Raw genomic sequence first — 15,376 nt, forward strand, 5'->3', positions numbered from 1 at the left:
TTATCTCTGGGCTTTCTATTCTCTTTCATTGATTTCTATGTCTATTTTTGTGTCAACACCATATTGTTTTAATTACCAAAGCTTTGTAATATGGTCTGAAATCAGGGAGCATGATGCCTCTAGCTTTATTCTTTCTCAACATAATAAAAATAAAAACCATATATTAAAAGCTCACAGCTAACATTATATTCAATGGTGAAAAGCTGAAAGCTTTCCCTCGAAGATCAGGAACAAGACAAGGATGCCCACTCTTTCTACTTTTATTCTACATAGAATTGGAAGTCCTTACCAGTTAGGTAGTAAACAATTAGGAAAAAAAAAATAATAAAAGGCATCCAAATTGGAAAGAAAGAAGTAAAACTCTCACTATTGCCAATGAGGCAATATTATATATAAGAAACCCTAAGGACTTCATCAAAAAAACTGTTAGAGCTAATAAATTCAGTAAAGTTACAAAAATATTTTGAATATCTTCATCATTTATTTTTGTATATTTTAATTTTTTTTTGGTGTTCTGTTTTGCTTAACACATTTTTCTGTGATGTTCATTTACTTTTGTGATGTGATCTCTATATTTGCATTGCACTGTAGAGGATTATATAAATATAATGCTCAATTTTGAGTTAAAAGATAAAAAATATAAGCATTGGAATGGATAGGGGGAATTTATAGACAATAGATATAAATTTTTAATTTGTTCATCCACTTAAATAATCATAATAATAATTGGGGTAACAAATAATTCATTTAATGTTCACCACAACCCTCTGAGGCAGATGATATTATTATTCCTTTTTTACAAATGAGGTAACTGAGGCAGAAAAAAGCTAAGAAATATATCAAGGTCACAGAGCTGAGAATTGGTAGATTGAGAGTTTATGTAAATATTGTCACAAAAAATGGAATGATTTAAAATGAGGACATGTGCTAACATAAAAAGAAAGTCCAGAGGGAGAGAATACATTCTCAGAATGGAAAAAAAAATACCTTGTCTAAACCTGCATCTTTTTTTTCTGGTTGTCAAAGTAGCAAGCTACTTTATAAGAATATTGACTCTAGTGGGTTCTCAAGTCTAATCATATTTCTCAAATTTGTGCTTTATAAATGTTATGATTTTACATTAAAGCTGCATGTTATTTAATAAGCAAAACTGATACTGACCTTTGTAATATAAACATCAATGGTAGAAAATTTAGAAAACTGCCAAAACTTAAAAAAGTAAATTTAAAAAATGGTGTCTAAGGGAGTGAGGGGGAAGATGGCAGAAGAGTAAGAAGTGGAGATAACCTTCCTCCCCACAGATACACCAGAAATACATCTACACGTGGAACAACTCTTAAAGAACACCTACTGAACACTGGCAGAAGACCTCAGACCTCCCAAAAGGCAAGAAACTCCCCACAGACCAGGGTAGGGCAAAAGAAAAAAGAATAAACAGAGACAAAACAATAGGGACGGGACCTGCATCAGTGGGAGGGAGCTGTGAAGGAGGAAAGGTTTCCACACACTAGGAAGCCCCTTCATGGGTGGAGACTGTGGTGGCGGCATGGGTGGAGACTGCGGTGGTAGAGGGGGGAAGCTTCAGAGCTGTGGAGGAGAGATCAGCAACAGGGATGTGGAGGGCAAAGTGGAGAAGTTCCTGCACAAAGGACCAGTGCTGACTGGCACTCACCAGCCTGAGAGGCTTCTCTGCTCACCCGCCAGGGTGGGTGGGGGCTGGGAGCTGAGGCTCCAGCTTCAGTTGGAACACAGAGAGAAGACTGGGATTGGTGGCATGAACACAGCCTGCAGGGGTTAGTGCACCACAGCTAGCCAGGAGGGAGTCCGGGGAAAAGTCTGGACCTGCCGAAGATGCAAGAGAATTTTTCTTCCCTCTTTGATTCCTGGTGTGTGAGGAGAGGGGATTAAGAGCACTGCTCAAAGGAGCTCCAGAGATGGGTGCGAGCCATGGCTAACAGCACAGACCACAGAGACGGGCATGAGATGCTAAGGCTGCTGCTGATGCCACCAAGAGGCCTGTGTGCAAGCACAGGTCACAATCCACACCACCCCTCCAGGGAGCCTGTGCAGCCCGCCACTGCCAGGGTCCCGTGATCCAGGGACAACTTCCCCAGGAGAACACATGGACACCTCAGGATGGTGCAATATCATGCTGGCTTCTGCCATTGCAGGCTCACCCCACATTCTGTACCCCTCCCTCTCCACAGCCTGAGAGAGCCAGAGCCCCCGAATCAGCTGCTCCTTTAACTCCGTTCTCTCTGAGCGAAGAAGAAACGCACTCAGGCGACCTACACGCAGAGGCAGGGCCAAGTGCAAAGCTGAGTCCCAACAGCTGTGAGAACAAAGAAGAGAAAGGGAAATATCTCCCAGCAGCCTCAGGAGCAGCGGATTAAATCTCCATAATCAACGTGATATACCCTGCATCTGTGGAATACATGAATAGACAAGGAATCATCCCAAATTGAGGAGGTGGACTTTGAGAGCAAGATTTATTAATTTTTACACTTTTCCTCTTGTTGTGAGTGTGTATGTGTATCCTTCTTTGTGAGATTTTGTCTGTATAGCTTTGCTTTCACCATTTGTCCTAGGGTTCTATCCGTCCGTTTTTTTTTGTTTGTTTGGTTTTTTTACTTAAAAATTTTTTCTTAATAATTATTTTTTATTTTAACAACTTTATTTAATTTTATCCACTTTCTTTCTTTGTTTCTTTCTTTCTACATTTTCTCCATTTTATTCTGAGCCATGTGAATGAAAGGCTTTTGATGCTACAGCCAGGAGTCAGTGCTGTGCCTCTGCAGTGGAAGAGCCAACTTCAGGGCACTGGTCCACAAGAAAACTCCTAGCTCCATATAATATCAAATGGTGAAAATCTCCCAGACATCTCCATCTCAACACCAGCACCCAGCTTCACTCAACGACCAGCAAGCTACAGTGCTGGACACCCTATGTCAAACAACTAGCAAGACAGGAACACAACCCCACTCGTTAGCAGAGAGGCTACCTAAAATCATAATAAGTCCACAGACACCCCAAAACACATGACCAGACGTGGACCTGCCCACCAGAAAGACAAGATCCAGCCTCATCCACCAGAACACAGGCACTAGTCCCTTCCATCAGGAAGCCTACACAACCCACTGAACCAACTTCAGCCACTGGGGACAGACACCAAAAACAACGGGAACTATGAACCTGCAGTCTGCAATTAGGAGACCCCAAACACAGTAAGATAAGCAAAATGAGAAGACAGAAAAACACACAGCACATGAAGGAGCAAGATAAAAACCCACCAGACCTAAAAAATGAAGAGGAAATAGGCAGTTTACCTGAAAAAGAATTCAGAATAATGATAGTAAAGATGATCCAAAATCTTGGAAATAGAATAGAGAAAATGCAAGAAACATTTAACAAGGACTTAGAAGAACTAAAGATGAAACAAGCAATGATGAATAACACAATAAATGAAATTAAAAGTACTCTAGATGGGATCAATAGCTGAATAACTGAGGCAGAAGAACGGATAAGTGACCTGGAAGATAAAATAGTGGAAGTAACTACTGCAGAGTAGAATAAAGAAAAAAGAATGAAAAGAACTGAGGACAGTCTCACAGACCTCTGGGACAACATTAAATGCACCAACATTCGACTTATAGCAGTCCCAGAAGAAGAAGAGAAAAAGAAAGGGACTGAGAAAATATTTGAAGAGATTAGAGTTGAAAAATTCCCTATTATGGGAAAGGAAACAGTGAACCCAGTGCAGGAAGCACAGAGAGTCTCATACAGGATAAATCCAAGGAGAAATATACCAAGACACATATTAATCAAACTGTCAAAAATTAAATACAAAGAAAACATATTAAAAGCAGCAAGGGAAAAAGAACACACAAGGGTATCCCTATAAGGTTAACAGCTGATCTTTCAGCAGAAACTCTGCAAGCCAGAAGGGATGGGCAAACATATTTAAATTGATGAAGGAGAAAAACCTGCAACCAAGATTACTCTACCCAGCAAGGATCTCATTCAGATTTGATGGAGAAATTAAAAGCTTTATAGACAAGCAAAAGCTGAGGCAGTTCAGCACCACCAAACCAGCTTTACAACAAATGCTAAAAGAACTTCTCTAGGCAAGAAACACAAGAGAAGGAAACGACCTACAATAACACACCCCAAAAAATTAAGAAAATGGGAATAGGAACATACAGATCGATAATTACCTTAAATGTAAATGGATTAAATGCTCCCACAAAAAGACAAAGACTGGCTGAATGGATACAAAAACAAGACCCATATATATGCTATCTACAAGACACCCACTTCAGACCTAGAGACACATACAGACTGAAAGGAAAGAGATGGAAAAATATATTACATACAAATGGAAATGAAAAAAAACTGGAGTAGCAATTCTCATATCAGACAAAATAAACTTTAAAATAAAGACTTTTAGAAGAGACAAAGAAGGACACGACATAATGATCAAGGGATCAATCCAAGAAGAAGATATAGCAATTGTAAATATTTATGCACCCAACGTAGGAGCACCTCAATACATAAGACAAATACGAACAGCCATAAAAGGGGAAATTGACATTAACACATTCATAGGAGGGGACATTAACACCCCACTTTCACTAATGGACAGATCATCCAAAATGAAAAGAAAAAAGGAAACACAAGCTTTAAATGATACATTAAGCAAGAGGGACTTAATTGATATTTATAGGACATTCCATCAAAAACAACAGAATACACATTTTTCTCAAGTGCTCATGGAACATTCTCCAGGATAGAGCATATCTTGGGTCACAAATCAAGCCTTGGTAAATTTAAGAAAATTGAAATTGTATCAAGTATCTTTCCTGAACACAACACTATGATACTAGATATCAATTACAGGAAAAGATCTGTACAAAATACAGAAACATGGAGGCTAAACAATACATTACTTAATAACGAAGTGATTACTGAAGAAATCAAATAGGAAATCAAAAAATACCTAGAAACAAATGACAACGGAGTCACAACAACTCAAAACCTACGGGATGCAGCTAAAGCACTTCTAAGAGGGAACTTTATAGCAATACAGTCCTACCTTAAGAAACAGGAAACATATCGAATAAACAACCTAACCTTGCACCTAAAGCTATTAGAGAAAGAAGAACAACAACAACAAAAAAACCTCCAAGGTTAGCAGATGGAAAGAAATCATAAAGATCAGATCAGAAATAAATGAAAAAGAAGTGAAGTAAATGATAGCAAAGATCAATACAACTAAAACCTGGTTCTTTGAGAAGATAAACAAAACTGATAAACCATTAGCCAGACTGCTCAAGAAAAAAAAGAAGACTCTAATCAATAGAATAATAAATGAAAAAGGAGAAGTAACAACTGACACTGCAGAAATACAAAAGATCATGAGAGATTACTACAAGCAACTCTATGCCAATAAAATGGACAACCTGGAAGAAATGGACAAATTCTTAGAAATGCACAAACTGCAAAGACTGAATCAGGAAGAAATAGAAAATATGAACAGACCAATCACAAGCACTGTAATTGAAGCTGTGATTAAAAACTTTTCAAGAAACAAAAGCCCAGGACTAGATGGCTTCACAGGCAAATTCTATCAAACATTTAGAGAAGAGCTAACACCTATCCTTCTCAAAATATTCCAAAAGGTAGCAGAGGGAGGAACACTCCTAAACTCATTCCATGAGACCACCATCACCCTGATACCAAAACCAGAGAAGGATGCCACATAGAAAGAAAACTACGGGCTTATATCACTGATGAACATAGATGCAAAAATCCTCAACAAAATACTAGCAAACAGATTCCAAAAGCACATTAAAAGGATCATACTCCATGATCAAGTGGGGTTTATTCCAGGAATGCAAGGATTCTTCAATATACGCAAATCAATCAATGTGATACACCATATTAACAAATTGAAGGAGAAACACGATACGATCATCTCAATAGATGCAGAGAAAGCTTATGACAAAATTCAACACCCATTTATGATAAAAAAAAAAAAACCCTGCAGAAAGTAGGCATAGAAGGAAATTTCCTCAACATAATAAAGGCCATATATGATAAACCCACAGCCAACATCCTCCTCAATGGTGAAAAACTGAAAGCATTTCCACTAAGATCAGGAACAAGATAGGTTGCCCCCTCTCCCTACTCTTATTCAACATAGTTTTGGAATTTTTAGCCACAGCAGTCAGAGAAGAAAAAGAAATAAAAGGAATCCAAATCAGAAAAGAAGACGTAAAGCTGTCACTGTTTGCAGATGACATGATAGCATATATTGAGAATCCTAAAGATGCTACCAGAAAACTACTAGAGCTAATCACTGAAGTTGGTAAAGTAGCAGGATACAAAATTAATGCACAGAAATCTCTGGCATTCTTATACACTAATGATGAAAAATCAGAAAGTGAAATTAAGAAAACACTCCCATTTACCATTGCAACAAAAAGAATAAAATATCTAGGAATAAACCTACCTAATGGAGTCATAAGACCTGTATGCAGACAATTATAAGACACTGATGAAAGAAATTAAAGATGATACAAATAGATGGAGAGATATACCATGTTCTTTGATTGGAAGAATCAACATTGTGAAAATGACTCTACTACCCAAAGCAATCTACAGATTCAATGCAATCCATATCAAACTACCACTGGCATTTTTCACAGAATTAGAACAAAAAATTTCACAATTTGTAGGGAAACACAAAAGACCCCGAATAGCCAAAGCAATCTTGAGAACGAAAAACGGAGCTGGAGGAATCAGGCTCCCTGACTTCAGACTATACTACAAAGCTACAGTAATCAAGACAGTATGGTACTGGCACAAAAACAGAAAGATAGATCAATGGAACAAGATAGAAAACCCAGAGATAAATGCATGCATATATGGTCACCATATCTTTGATGAAGGAGGTAGGAGTCTACAGTGGAGAAAGGATAGCCTCTTCAATAAGTGGTGCTGGGAAAAGTGGAGAGGTACATGTCAAAGTATGAGATTAGATCACTCCCTAACAGCATACAAAAGATAAGCCCAAAATGGATTAAAGACCTAAATGTAAGGCCAGAAACTATCAAATTCTTAGAGGAAAACATAGGCAGAACACTCTATGACATAAATCACAGCAGCAAGATCCTTTTTGATCCACTTCCTAGAGAAATGGAAATAAAAACAAAAATAAAGAAATGGGACCTAATAAAACTTAAAAGCTTTTGTACAGCAAAGGAAACCATAAACAAGACCAAAAGACAACCCTCAGAATGGGAGAAAATAGTTGCACATGAAGCAATGGACAAAGGATTAATCTCCAAAATTTACAAACAGCTCATGCAGCTCAATAACAAAAACCCCCAAAAAACCCAATCCAAAAATGGACAGAAGACATAAGTAGACATTTCTCCAAAGAAAATATATAGACTACCAACAAATACATGAAAGAATGCTCAACATCATTAGAGAAATGCAAATCAAAACTACAATGAGATATAATTTCACACCAGTCAGAATGGCCATCATCAAAAAATCTAGAAACAATAAATGCTGTAGAGGGTGTGGGGAAAAGGGAACACTCTTGCACTGCTGGTGGGAATGTGAATTGGTACAGCCACTATGGAGAACAGTATGGAGGTTCCTTAGAAAACTACAAATAGAACTACCATATGACCCAGCAATCCCACTACTGAGCATATACCCTGAGAAAACCATAATTCAAAAAGTGTCATGTACCAAAATGTTCATTGCATCTCTATTTACAATAGCCAGGAGATGGAAACAACCTAAGTGTCCATCATCGGATGAATGGATAAAGAAGATGTGGCACATATATACAGTGAAATATTACTCAGCCATAAAAAGAAACGAAACTGAGCTATTTGTAATGAGGTGGATGGACCTAGAGTCTGTAATACAAAGTGAAGTAAGTCAGAAAGAGAAAGACAAATACCGTATGCTAACACATATATATGGAATTTTAAAAAAAATGTCATGAAGAACCCAGAGGCACGGCAGGAATAAAGATACAGACCTACTAGAGAATGTACTTGAGGATATGCGGAGGGGGAAGGGACATGACAACGTGACATGTGAGACATGACAAAGTGGGAGAGTGGCATGGACATATATACACTACCAAAAGTAAAATAGATAGCTAGTGGGAAGCAGCCGCATAGCACAGGGAGATCAGCTCGGTTCTTTGTGACCACCTAGATGGGTGGGATAGGGAGTTTGGGAGGGAGGGAGACGCAAGAGGGAAGAGATACGGGAACATATGTATATGTAAAACTGATTCACTTTGGTATAAAGCAGAAACTAACACACCATCGTAAAGCAATTATAATCAAATAAAGATGTAAAAAAAAAAGAAAATTTGAACAATTGGTGGGTTTTTTGATGTTTTAGTTTAAATTTTATTTCCTGCCCCCAAACATCCATTTAGCCCCCAGGAGAAGGAAAAGGGGATGTGACTAGCAATAGAGAGAAACTTTCTTCACAACAATGGCCATGGCAAGCTTAGGCACCTTTGGTGAAATATCTCTGGGAAGTACTGGTAGAGGGATAAAAGCCAAACTGACACAGAAGTATTACTTGGTGTGCATTTCCAGGCTCTGCCTTCTTTCTCATCTCTTGGTGGCAGGTTGAGGAAGAGGAGAAAAGGTTAAAGTTTTTCATAAACCAGGAGAATAAGCTTATAACATCCTCTCACTATCTCTGCATAGGTTTTAGTCTCTGCAGCACTACATAAGCTTTGCCCAAAGTAATGAACAGTTGAAAGTCAAATGTAATACTTCACCAAACAACTTAAAAATGCTTGCACACTGGACAGGATTAAGTTGCAGAGAATACAAATGAACCCAGAGCAACTTTTGCCAAAAGAGAATATTGTGCTAAATGTACAGCCATAGCTCTTTTCCATATAAAGAAACAGTCAGAAGGATAAAAGAACTTGGTCAAAATCACACAAGTAAGTAGGACAGAATCTGGTCTGTCTGTCGTAAGGGTTGTGCTCTTTAACCACCAGGCTAGCTTTTCTCAAGTCTGATTTATGCATAGAATAACTATACACCTCTGTTTGTCTTGAATATTCCCTGTTTATAGGTATGGCTGCTGCAGTTTTTAATATTGCTCACTTTGACTCCCAAAAGCAACCGAGAATACACAATAATTTGGTCACTCTATACATGGACCACTGTGCTGGGACTGCCTAGGAAGCTTATTAAAAGTGTAGCTTCCTGAGCCCTACTCCACATCTAGATAAGTTTTCTTAGGGTTGGCTCAAGAATCCAGGCACAAGTCTTTTTAAGTGCTTTTGTGGAACCCCCCAGGTGAGTCTCTCGCTCTCGTAAGTTAATAAACCATTTATTCTGCCTCCCACAGATGCCCAGCCAGGTCTTGTTAAGGTAGCAGTCCCCCCACCACATCAGAGGGATGCTCCCAGCCAAGTAACCTCTGGAGCCTTGGAGAATCTGAATGGTCTCATGCTGGTGCACCTGCCATGACAAACCTCCTCCACAGCATTCCCCTTCACATTTTACATTCTACCACTCCCATAGGCAGTCTGCTCCAATGAGGCCTGACTTCATCTGTCCTAACATGCACCCACTGATTCAAGCAGTTTAGGAATAGAAGTTGCTGTGGTTCTCAAACAGGGTACCTCAACCTCTAAAATGATAGTCGAAACAGTCTCTACCTCATGGACACATCGCCTCTGCAACAGCCCCAATAAAGGAATGTTCCATCGTTGCTTTTTCAAGGTCTGCAACAGGGAGTCCCATCTTAAAGAAGGTGCTCTCTCATTGCCACACTATCAAAGCCTTCCCAAGTGTTCCTTCCTGTGGGCCTGATCAGGCTAAGGGAAGAGTTGTCTCTTTCCTTCTCTGAGTCGGACCAAATCGTCTTAGTAACACCTCTTCACACTGTTGACCATGTTTTCACGGGGGATGCTGATTTCATCTCATAATTTCATGGTAGAGAGACAGAGGATCCTAACGATTTTTACTTCTAGGGGAGAGAGGAGTGTAGTGATTATGTTGTCATTTTGTATTATGCCCTTTTGTCATTAATTTGTTTTCAATTTCATGTTAAAATGGGCCCACCATTCCCACTTTGTGACGTCATTCAGCACTCTCATTTTGCACCTTTAACATCTCTCTCAGTATCACGTGGAAATGTTTGAAATGGCATGAGCTTGTCCTCACATTCGTATCAGCTGTAAACCTGGAGCCCCAGCATGAACCTAACCTTTGAGAAGAACACCTCTCCACTACCTGTGTAACACTGGGTAGGCCACTTAACCTCTTGGTATTTTTAAGTCCTCAATTGTAAAAATGTGAGAGTGCTATGACTTTATATTTGGGGCTGATCTAGGTTGAGAAGAGTGTGTATTTGCTTTTATTCTTCCAAACTGGAATGTCTTCCCTCTCTTCCCCATGGGTCCAAATCTCACTTGTCCTTCAGGCCGACTGCCAAGGAACCTTCCCTGATTCCCCAGTCCACACAAATCTCTGCCTCTTAGGGTCAGTGCCATACAACCTAGCTGTCTCTTACGTTAATCTTGCCTCTCAAGCGAATCTGAGAATGTGGGTCACTCTTGCCCTACTGTGGCCCCTGGGGCTGTGCCAACTCACTGGTACGACCCACCTGGGGTGGGTCTAGACTAGGGCATGGATGGGGAGGCCCAGGTGTGAGGGCCAATGCAGAGTACCTCTGCCTCTACCCTGTTCTCCTCCACAAAACTGCCCCTCCTCCTCAAGCCTACCCCTCAAGTCAAAAGTTCCAAATATGACCTCAATGGGTTGTGATGCCCTCACAGGCCTTCTGACAGTTTCTGTGGTAGGGTAACTATAGAAATGTGCTGCCCCCAGAGAAATTTCCCTACCAGTTCTCCAACAGACACCAATCTCTTTGGTTGTCTGAGAATATCTGACCATATAGTCTATATGTACTCTAACCAGTGCTCTGATCCCTGGGTGGGCAGTGCAGCAGGTACACACAGACCGAGCATCTCTACAGGAGATATGGTGTACACACAATGTCACCTGGCTGGCACATGTTCCTGTGGGGCTTGCCAACTACATACATCTGAGCACTTTCCCAGATGTAAGTAATATAAGTGACCTGGGACACTTTCAGGGACCCACAGTGCTCACTGCTGAGGACAAATAAATGAAAGTTCATCCCTGGACAAAGGTGAAGGACGGTTCTGAGCTTTTTAAATGTAGCCTTCCCCTTTGGGCTACAGGATGCTTCCATTCAGACCCTTTCCTGATTGGCCTCTTAGCAAAAGACAAGTGCAATTTTGTTGGCAAACGGTAAATGGAGCAGTTTGAGGGAGAGAGCTACTCTTGAACCACACCTTCAAACACAGACACCTCTGTGCTGTCATGTAGACATCTATATCCATCCCCTCAGACACATCCCATACTGAGTTGCTGAGTACTAGGGGAGAGGGTGGTGTCATATTGATGGGAAGACCGGAAGAACAAAGGGGGTGTGATGAAGTGCTAATGAGACTGGAGGGCTGACGAGATGGTGTCCCAGGAGGCTGGGTTGATGTGAGCCTAGACTTGGTACCCAGAACCCGGTTCTGAGTCTCCTGATAACTCTGCCTCAGTATTTGGCCTTGTTCTAATCTACGTAACAGTAACAGAGGGCTAGAGTTCAGTGTGGTTGAAACAGGCAGTATAAATGGGGCCCAAGAGGGGTTGCCAAGGTGGGTGGGGTTCTAAACCAATTTATATTAGATTATTTTTTTTCCCAAAACTTGAAAGACATTTTCATTAAAACCTCAGAAATGTCACACTGCAAGAGATATTTTCTCTGTTGTGGAAGGGAGAGATGGAGAGGATCATGATTGCAATTTCTTTCGGGTTCTACTGTTTTCCCTGGAAACAGTCAAGAGACTTCCTCATCTGCTGCAGCCGTAGGCTCTAGGGATTGCTTTTGCAGCCAGTGTCCCTTCTCTAGGGACTCATAGAGGTGATGGTCCAAGGCTGTGTTTTGGATGTCAAGTAGATTGAAGGTCTTCAGCCAGAAACTGGGAGAGGCATGAAAGAGGGCAATACTGGCAAGAGACAGTGCACAGCAGAAGTGACTGATCATTTCTGATTCTCTTTGTAGCAGTAGTGGCTCCAATTTCTCCTACTACACCTGGTCACTACCATGTCCTGTACCGAGGGTGTGGAGAAACGCAATTGGGTCAGCATGGGGAGACATACTGCCTGGTTGGTGGCTACCGGGTCTACGGGGATGCTGCTTTGGCCACGCCAGCAAAGGTGGAAGCAGAGAAGCCAGTCCCCAGACGTGCTCCCAAAAGAAATCACGCTCCGGAAAGGTCGGACAAAGACCTGGGTTTCCGCAGACCCAAAATCTGGTGATTGAAGCATTCAAGCAGCTTAGGAATACAAGGTGCTTTGATTCTCAAGCAGGGTGGCCCAACATCTGGGCATATCCTCTCTGCAACAGCCCCAGTAAACGAATGTCCCATCTTTGCTTTTTCAAGGTTGGCAACAGGGAGTCCCCTCCTAAAGAAAGTTCTCTCTCATTGCCACACTATCAAAGACTACCCCAAATGTGATTCCTTCCTGTGGGCCTGATCAGGCTAAGGGAAGAGTTGTCTCTTTCCTTCTCTGAGTCGGACCAAATTGTCTTAGAAACACATCTTCACACTGTTGACCATGTTTTTCATGGGGGCTGCTGTTGAGCCTTTATCTCATCCTTTCATCGTGGAGAGAGAGAGGATTCTAATGATGTTTACTTCTAGGGGAGAGGGGAGTGTAATGATTATGCTGTCATTTTGTATTATGCCCTTTTGTCATGAATTTGTTTTCAATTTCATGTTAAAATGGGTCCACCATTCCCACTTTTTTAAGTCATTCAGCACCCTCATTATGCACCTTTAACATCTCTCTCAGTATCACTTGGAAATGTTTGAAATGGCATGAGCTTGTCCTCACATTCCTATCAGCTGTAAATCTGGAGCCCCAACATGAACCTAACCATTGAGCAGAACACCTCTCCACTACCTGTGTAACACTGGGTAGGCCCCTTAACCTCTTGGTTTTATAAGTCCTCAGTTGTAAAAATGTGAGAGTGCTATGAATTTATATTTTGACCAGGACAAGGTTGAGAACAGTGTGCTTTGCTTTTATTCTTCCAAACTGGAATGTCTTCCCTCTCTTCCCCGTGGGTCCAAATCTCACTTGTCCTTCTGTCCCACTGCCAAGGAGCCTTCCCTGATTCCCCAGTCCACAGAATTCTCTGCCTCTTAGGGTGAGTGCCATACAACCTAGCTGTGTCTTATGATAATCTTGCCTCTCAAGCGAATCTGAGAATGTGGGTCTCTCTTTACCTCCTGGGGCCACTCGGGTTGGGCCAGTCCACTGGCACGCATCACGTGTGGTGTCTACTAGACTACGGCATGGGTGGGAAGGCCCATGTGTGTGTGGTCAGGCAGACTACTGCAGCGTCCACCCGCTCTCCTCCACAAAACTGCCCCTCCTCCTGAAGCCTGCACCTCAAGTCACAAGGTTCCTTATATGACCTCACTGGGTAGTGATGCCCTCACAGGCCTTCTGACAGTTTCCATGGCAGGGTAACTATGCAAACGTGCTGCCTTCAGAGAAACTTCCCTACCCTGGAGGGAACTTCTTTCCCTGGAGAAAGTTCTCCACCAGATACCAATCTCTTTGGTTGTCTGAGAGAGAATATCTGACCAGATCTTCTATATTTACTCTAACCTGTCCTCTGCTCCCTCGGAGGGCAGTGCAGCAGGTACACCGAGACCGGGCATCTGTACTAGATGCATGGTAGGCACACAACCTTCCCTGGCTGCCACTTGTTCATGTGGGGCTTTCCCACCACATACAGCTGAGCACTTTCCCAGCTTTAATACCTGTGACCTGGGACATCTTCAGTGACCCACAGTGCTCACTGCTGAGGACAAGTGAAAAGTTATCCCTAGACAAGTGTGCAGGAATGTTCTGATCTTTATAAATATAGTCTTCCCCTTTGGGCTACAGGATGCTTCCATTCAAACCCTTTCCTAATTGGCCTCTTAGCAAAAGACAAGTGCATTTTTGTTGGCAAATTGTAAATGTAGCAGTTTGAGGAAGAGAGCCACTCTTGAACCGCACCTTCAAACACAGGCACCTCTGTGCTGTCATATAGACGTCTATATCGGTCCCCTGAGACACATCCCATACTGAGTTGCTGAGTACTAGGGGAGAGGGTGGTGCCATATTGATAGGAAGACCGGAAGAACGAAGTGGGTGTGATGAAGTGCTAATGAGACTGGAGGGCTGATGAGATGGTATCCCAGGAGTCTGGGTTGATGTGAGCCTAAACTTGGTACCCAGAACCCGGTTCTGAGTCTCCTGATAACTCTGCCTCAGTATTTGGCCTTGTTCTATTCTACATAAAAGTATCAGAGGGGGTTCTTAACCAATTTATATTAGATTATTTTTTTCCCCAAAACTTGAAAGACATTTTCATTAAAACCTCAGAAGTGACAGACTGCAGTAAATGTTTTCTCTGTTGTGGAAGGGAGAGATGGAGAGGATCATGATTGCAATTTCTTTCGGGTTCTACTGTTTTCCCTGGAAACAGTCAAGAGACTTCCTCATCTGCTGCAGCCGTAGGCTCTAGGGATTTCTTTTGTAGCCAGTGTCCTTTCTCTAGGGACTCGTAGAGGTGATGGTCCAAGGCTGTGTTTTGGATGTCAAGTTTCAGCCAGAAACTGGGAGAGACATGAGAGAGGACAATACTGGCAGGAGACTGTGCACAGCAGAAGTGACTGATCATTTCTGATTCTCTTTGTAGCAGCAGTGGCTCCCATTTCTCCTCCTACACCTGGTCATTACTTTGTCCTCTACCGAGCGTTTTGAGAAACGCAGTTGGGCCAGCATGGGGAGACATACTGCCTGGTTGGTGGCTACCGGGCCTATGGGGATGTTCCTTTGGCCACGCCAGCAAAGGTGGAAGCAGAGAAGTCGGTCCCCAGACGTGCTCTCAAGAGAAAATACACTCTGGGAATGTCAGACAAAGATCTGGGTTACCCCAGACCCAAAATCCGGCGACTGTAGCATGCTGCCAGGAGGCGGACCCCACAGAATCTTGCAGGTGAGCCATCGTGAAGAGAGGGCAATGGCTTAACTGCCTAAGGCAGTGAATGCGTCTTTCTGCATTGACACACCCCATCCCCGGCCAACTGCCACACATTAGAACCTGCGTCGTCTGTCTGAGCCTTCCCTAGCCAGGAGCCTCCTTCTACACTAAATGGCCATAAGCAAGGAGCCTCAGAAACTGAGATTTGTAATGAGACTCTGCCCTGAACATCCCAGGG

The 15,376-nt window shown here is 42.0% G+C and overlaps 1 protein-coding gene and 1 pseudogene across 1 annotated transcript; both read left to right on the forward strand.

The window, feature by feature from the left end:
* The first annotated feature begins 10,883 nt into the window (after positions 1-10,883).
* On the forward strand, positions 10,884-12,410 carry LOC136136892 (DPEP2 neighbor protein-like). Its single transcript, XM_065895140.1, has 2 exons — positions 10,884-11,019; positions 12,154-12,410. The coding sequence occupies exons 1-2, from the start codon at positions 10,884-10,886 to the stop codon at positions 12,408-12,410; spliced, it is 393 nt and encodes a 130-aa protein (XP_065751212.1).
* Positions 12,411-13,453: 1,043 nt separating this feature from the next.
* LOC136136893 (DPEP2 neighbor protein-like) lies at positions 13,454-15,167 on the forward strand (annotated as a pseudogene).
* The last annotated feature ends 209 nt before the right edge of the window (positions 15,168-15,376 follow it).

The sequence above is a fragment of the Phocoena phocoena genome, chromosome 17 (genome assembly GCF_963924675.1).
Source record: "Phocoena phocoena chromosome 17, mPhoPho1.1, whole genome shotgun sequence".
Taxonomy (NCBI): domain Eukaryota; kingdom Metazoa; phylum Chordata; class Mammalia; order Artiodactyla; family Phocoenidae; genus Phocoena; species Phocoena phocoena.

Excerpts from the sequence above, each read along its gene's own strand:
- LOC136136892 (XM_065895140.1), top strand. The coding sequence starts at position 10,884 with ATGTGCTGCCCCCAGAGAAATTTCCCTACCAGTTCTCCAACAGACACC. Across the intron at positions 11,020-12,153 it reads CTGGGTGGGCAGTGCAGCAG|CAGTAGTGGCTCCAATTTCT; the intron begins GTACACACAGAC and ends TTCTCTTTGTAG.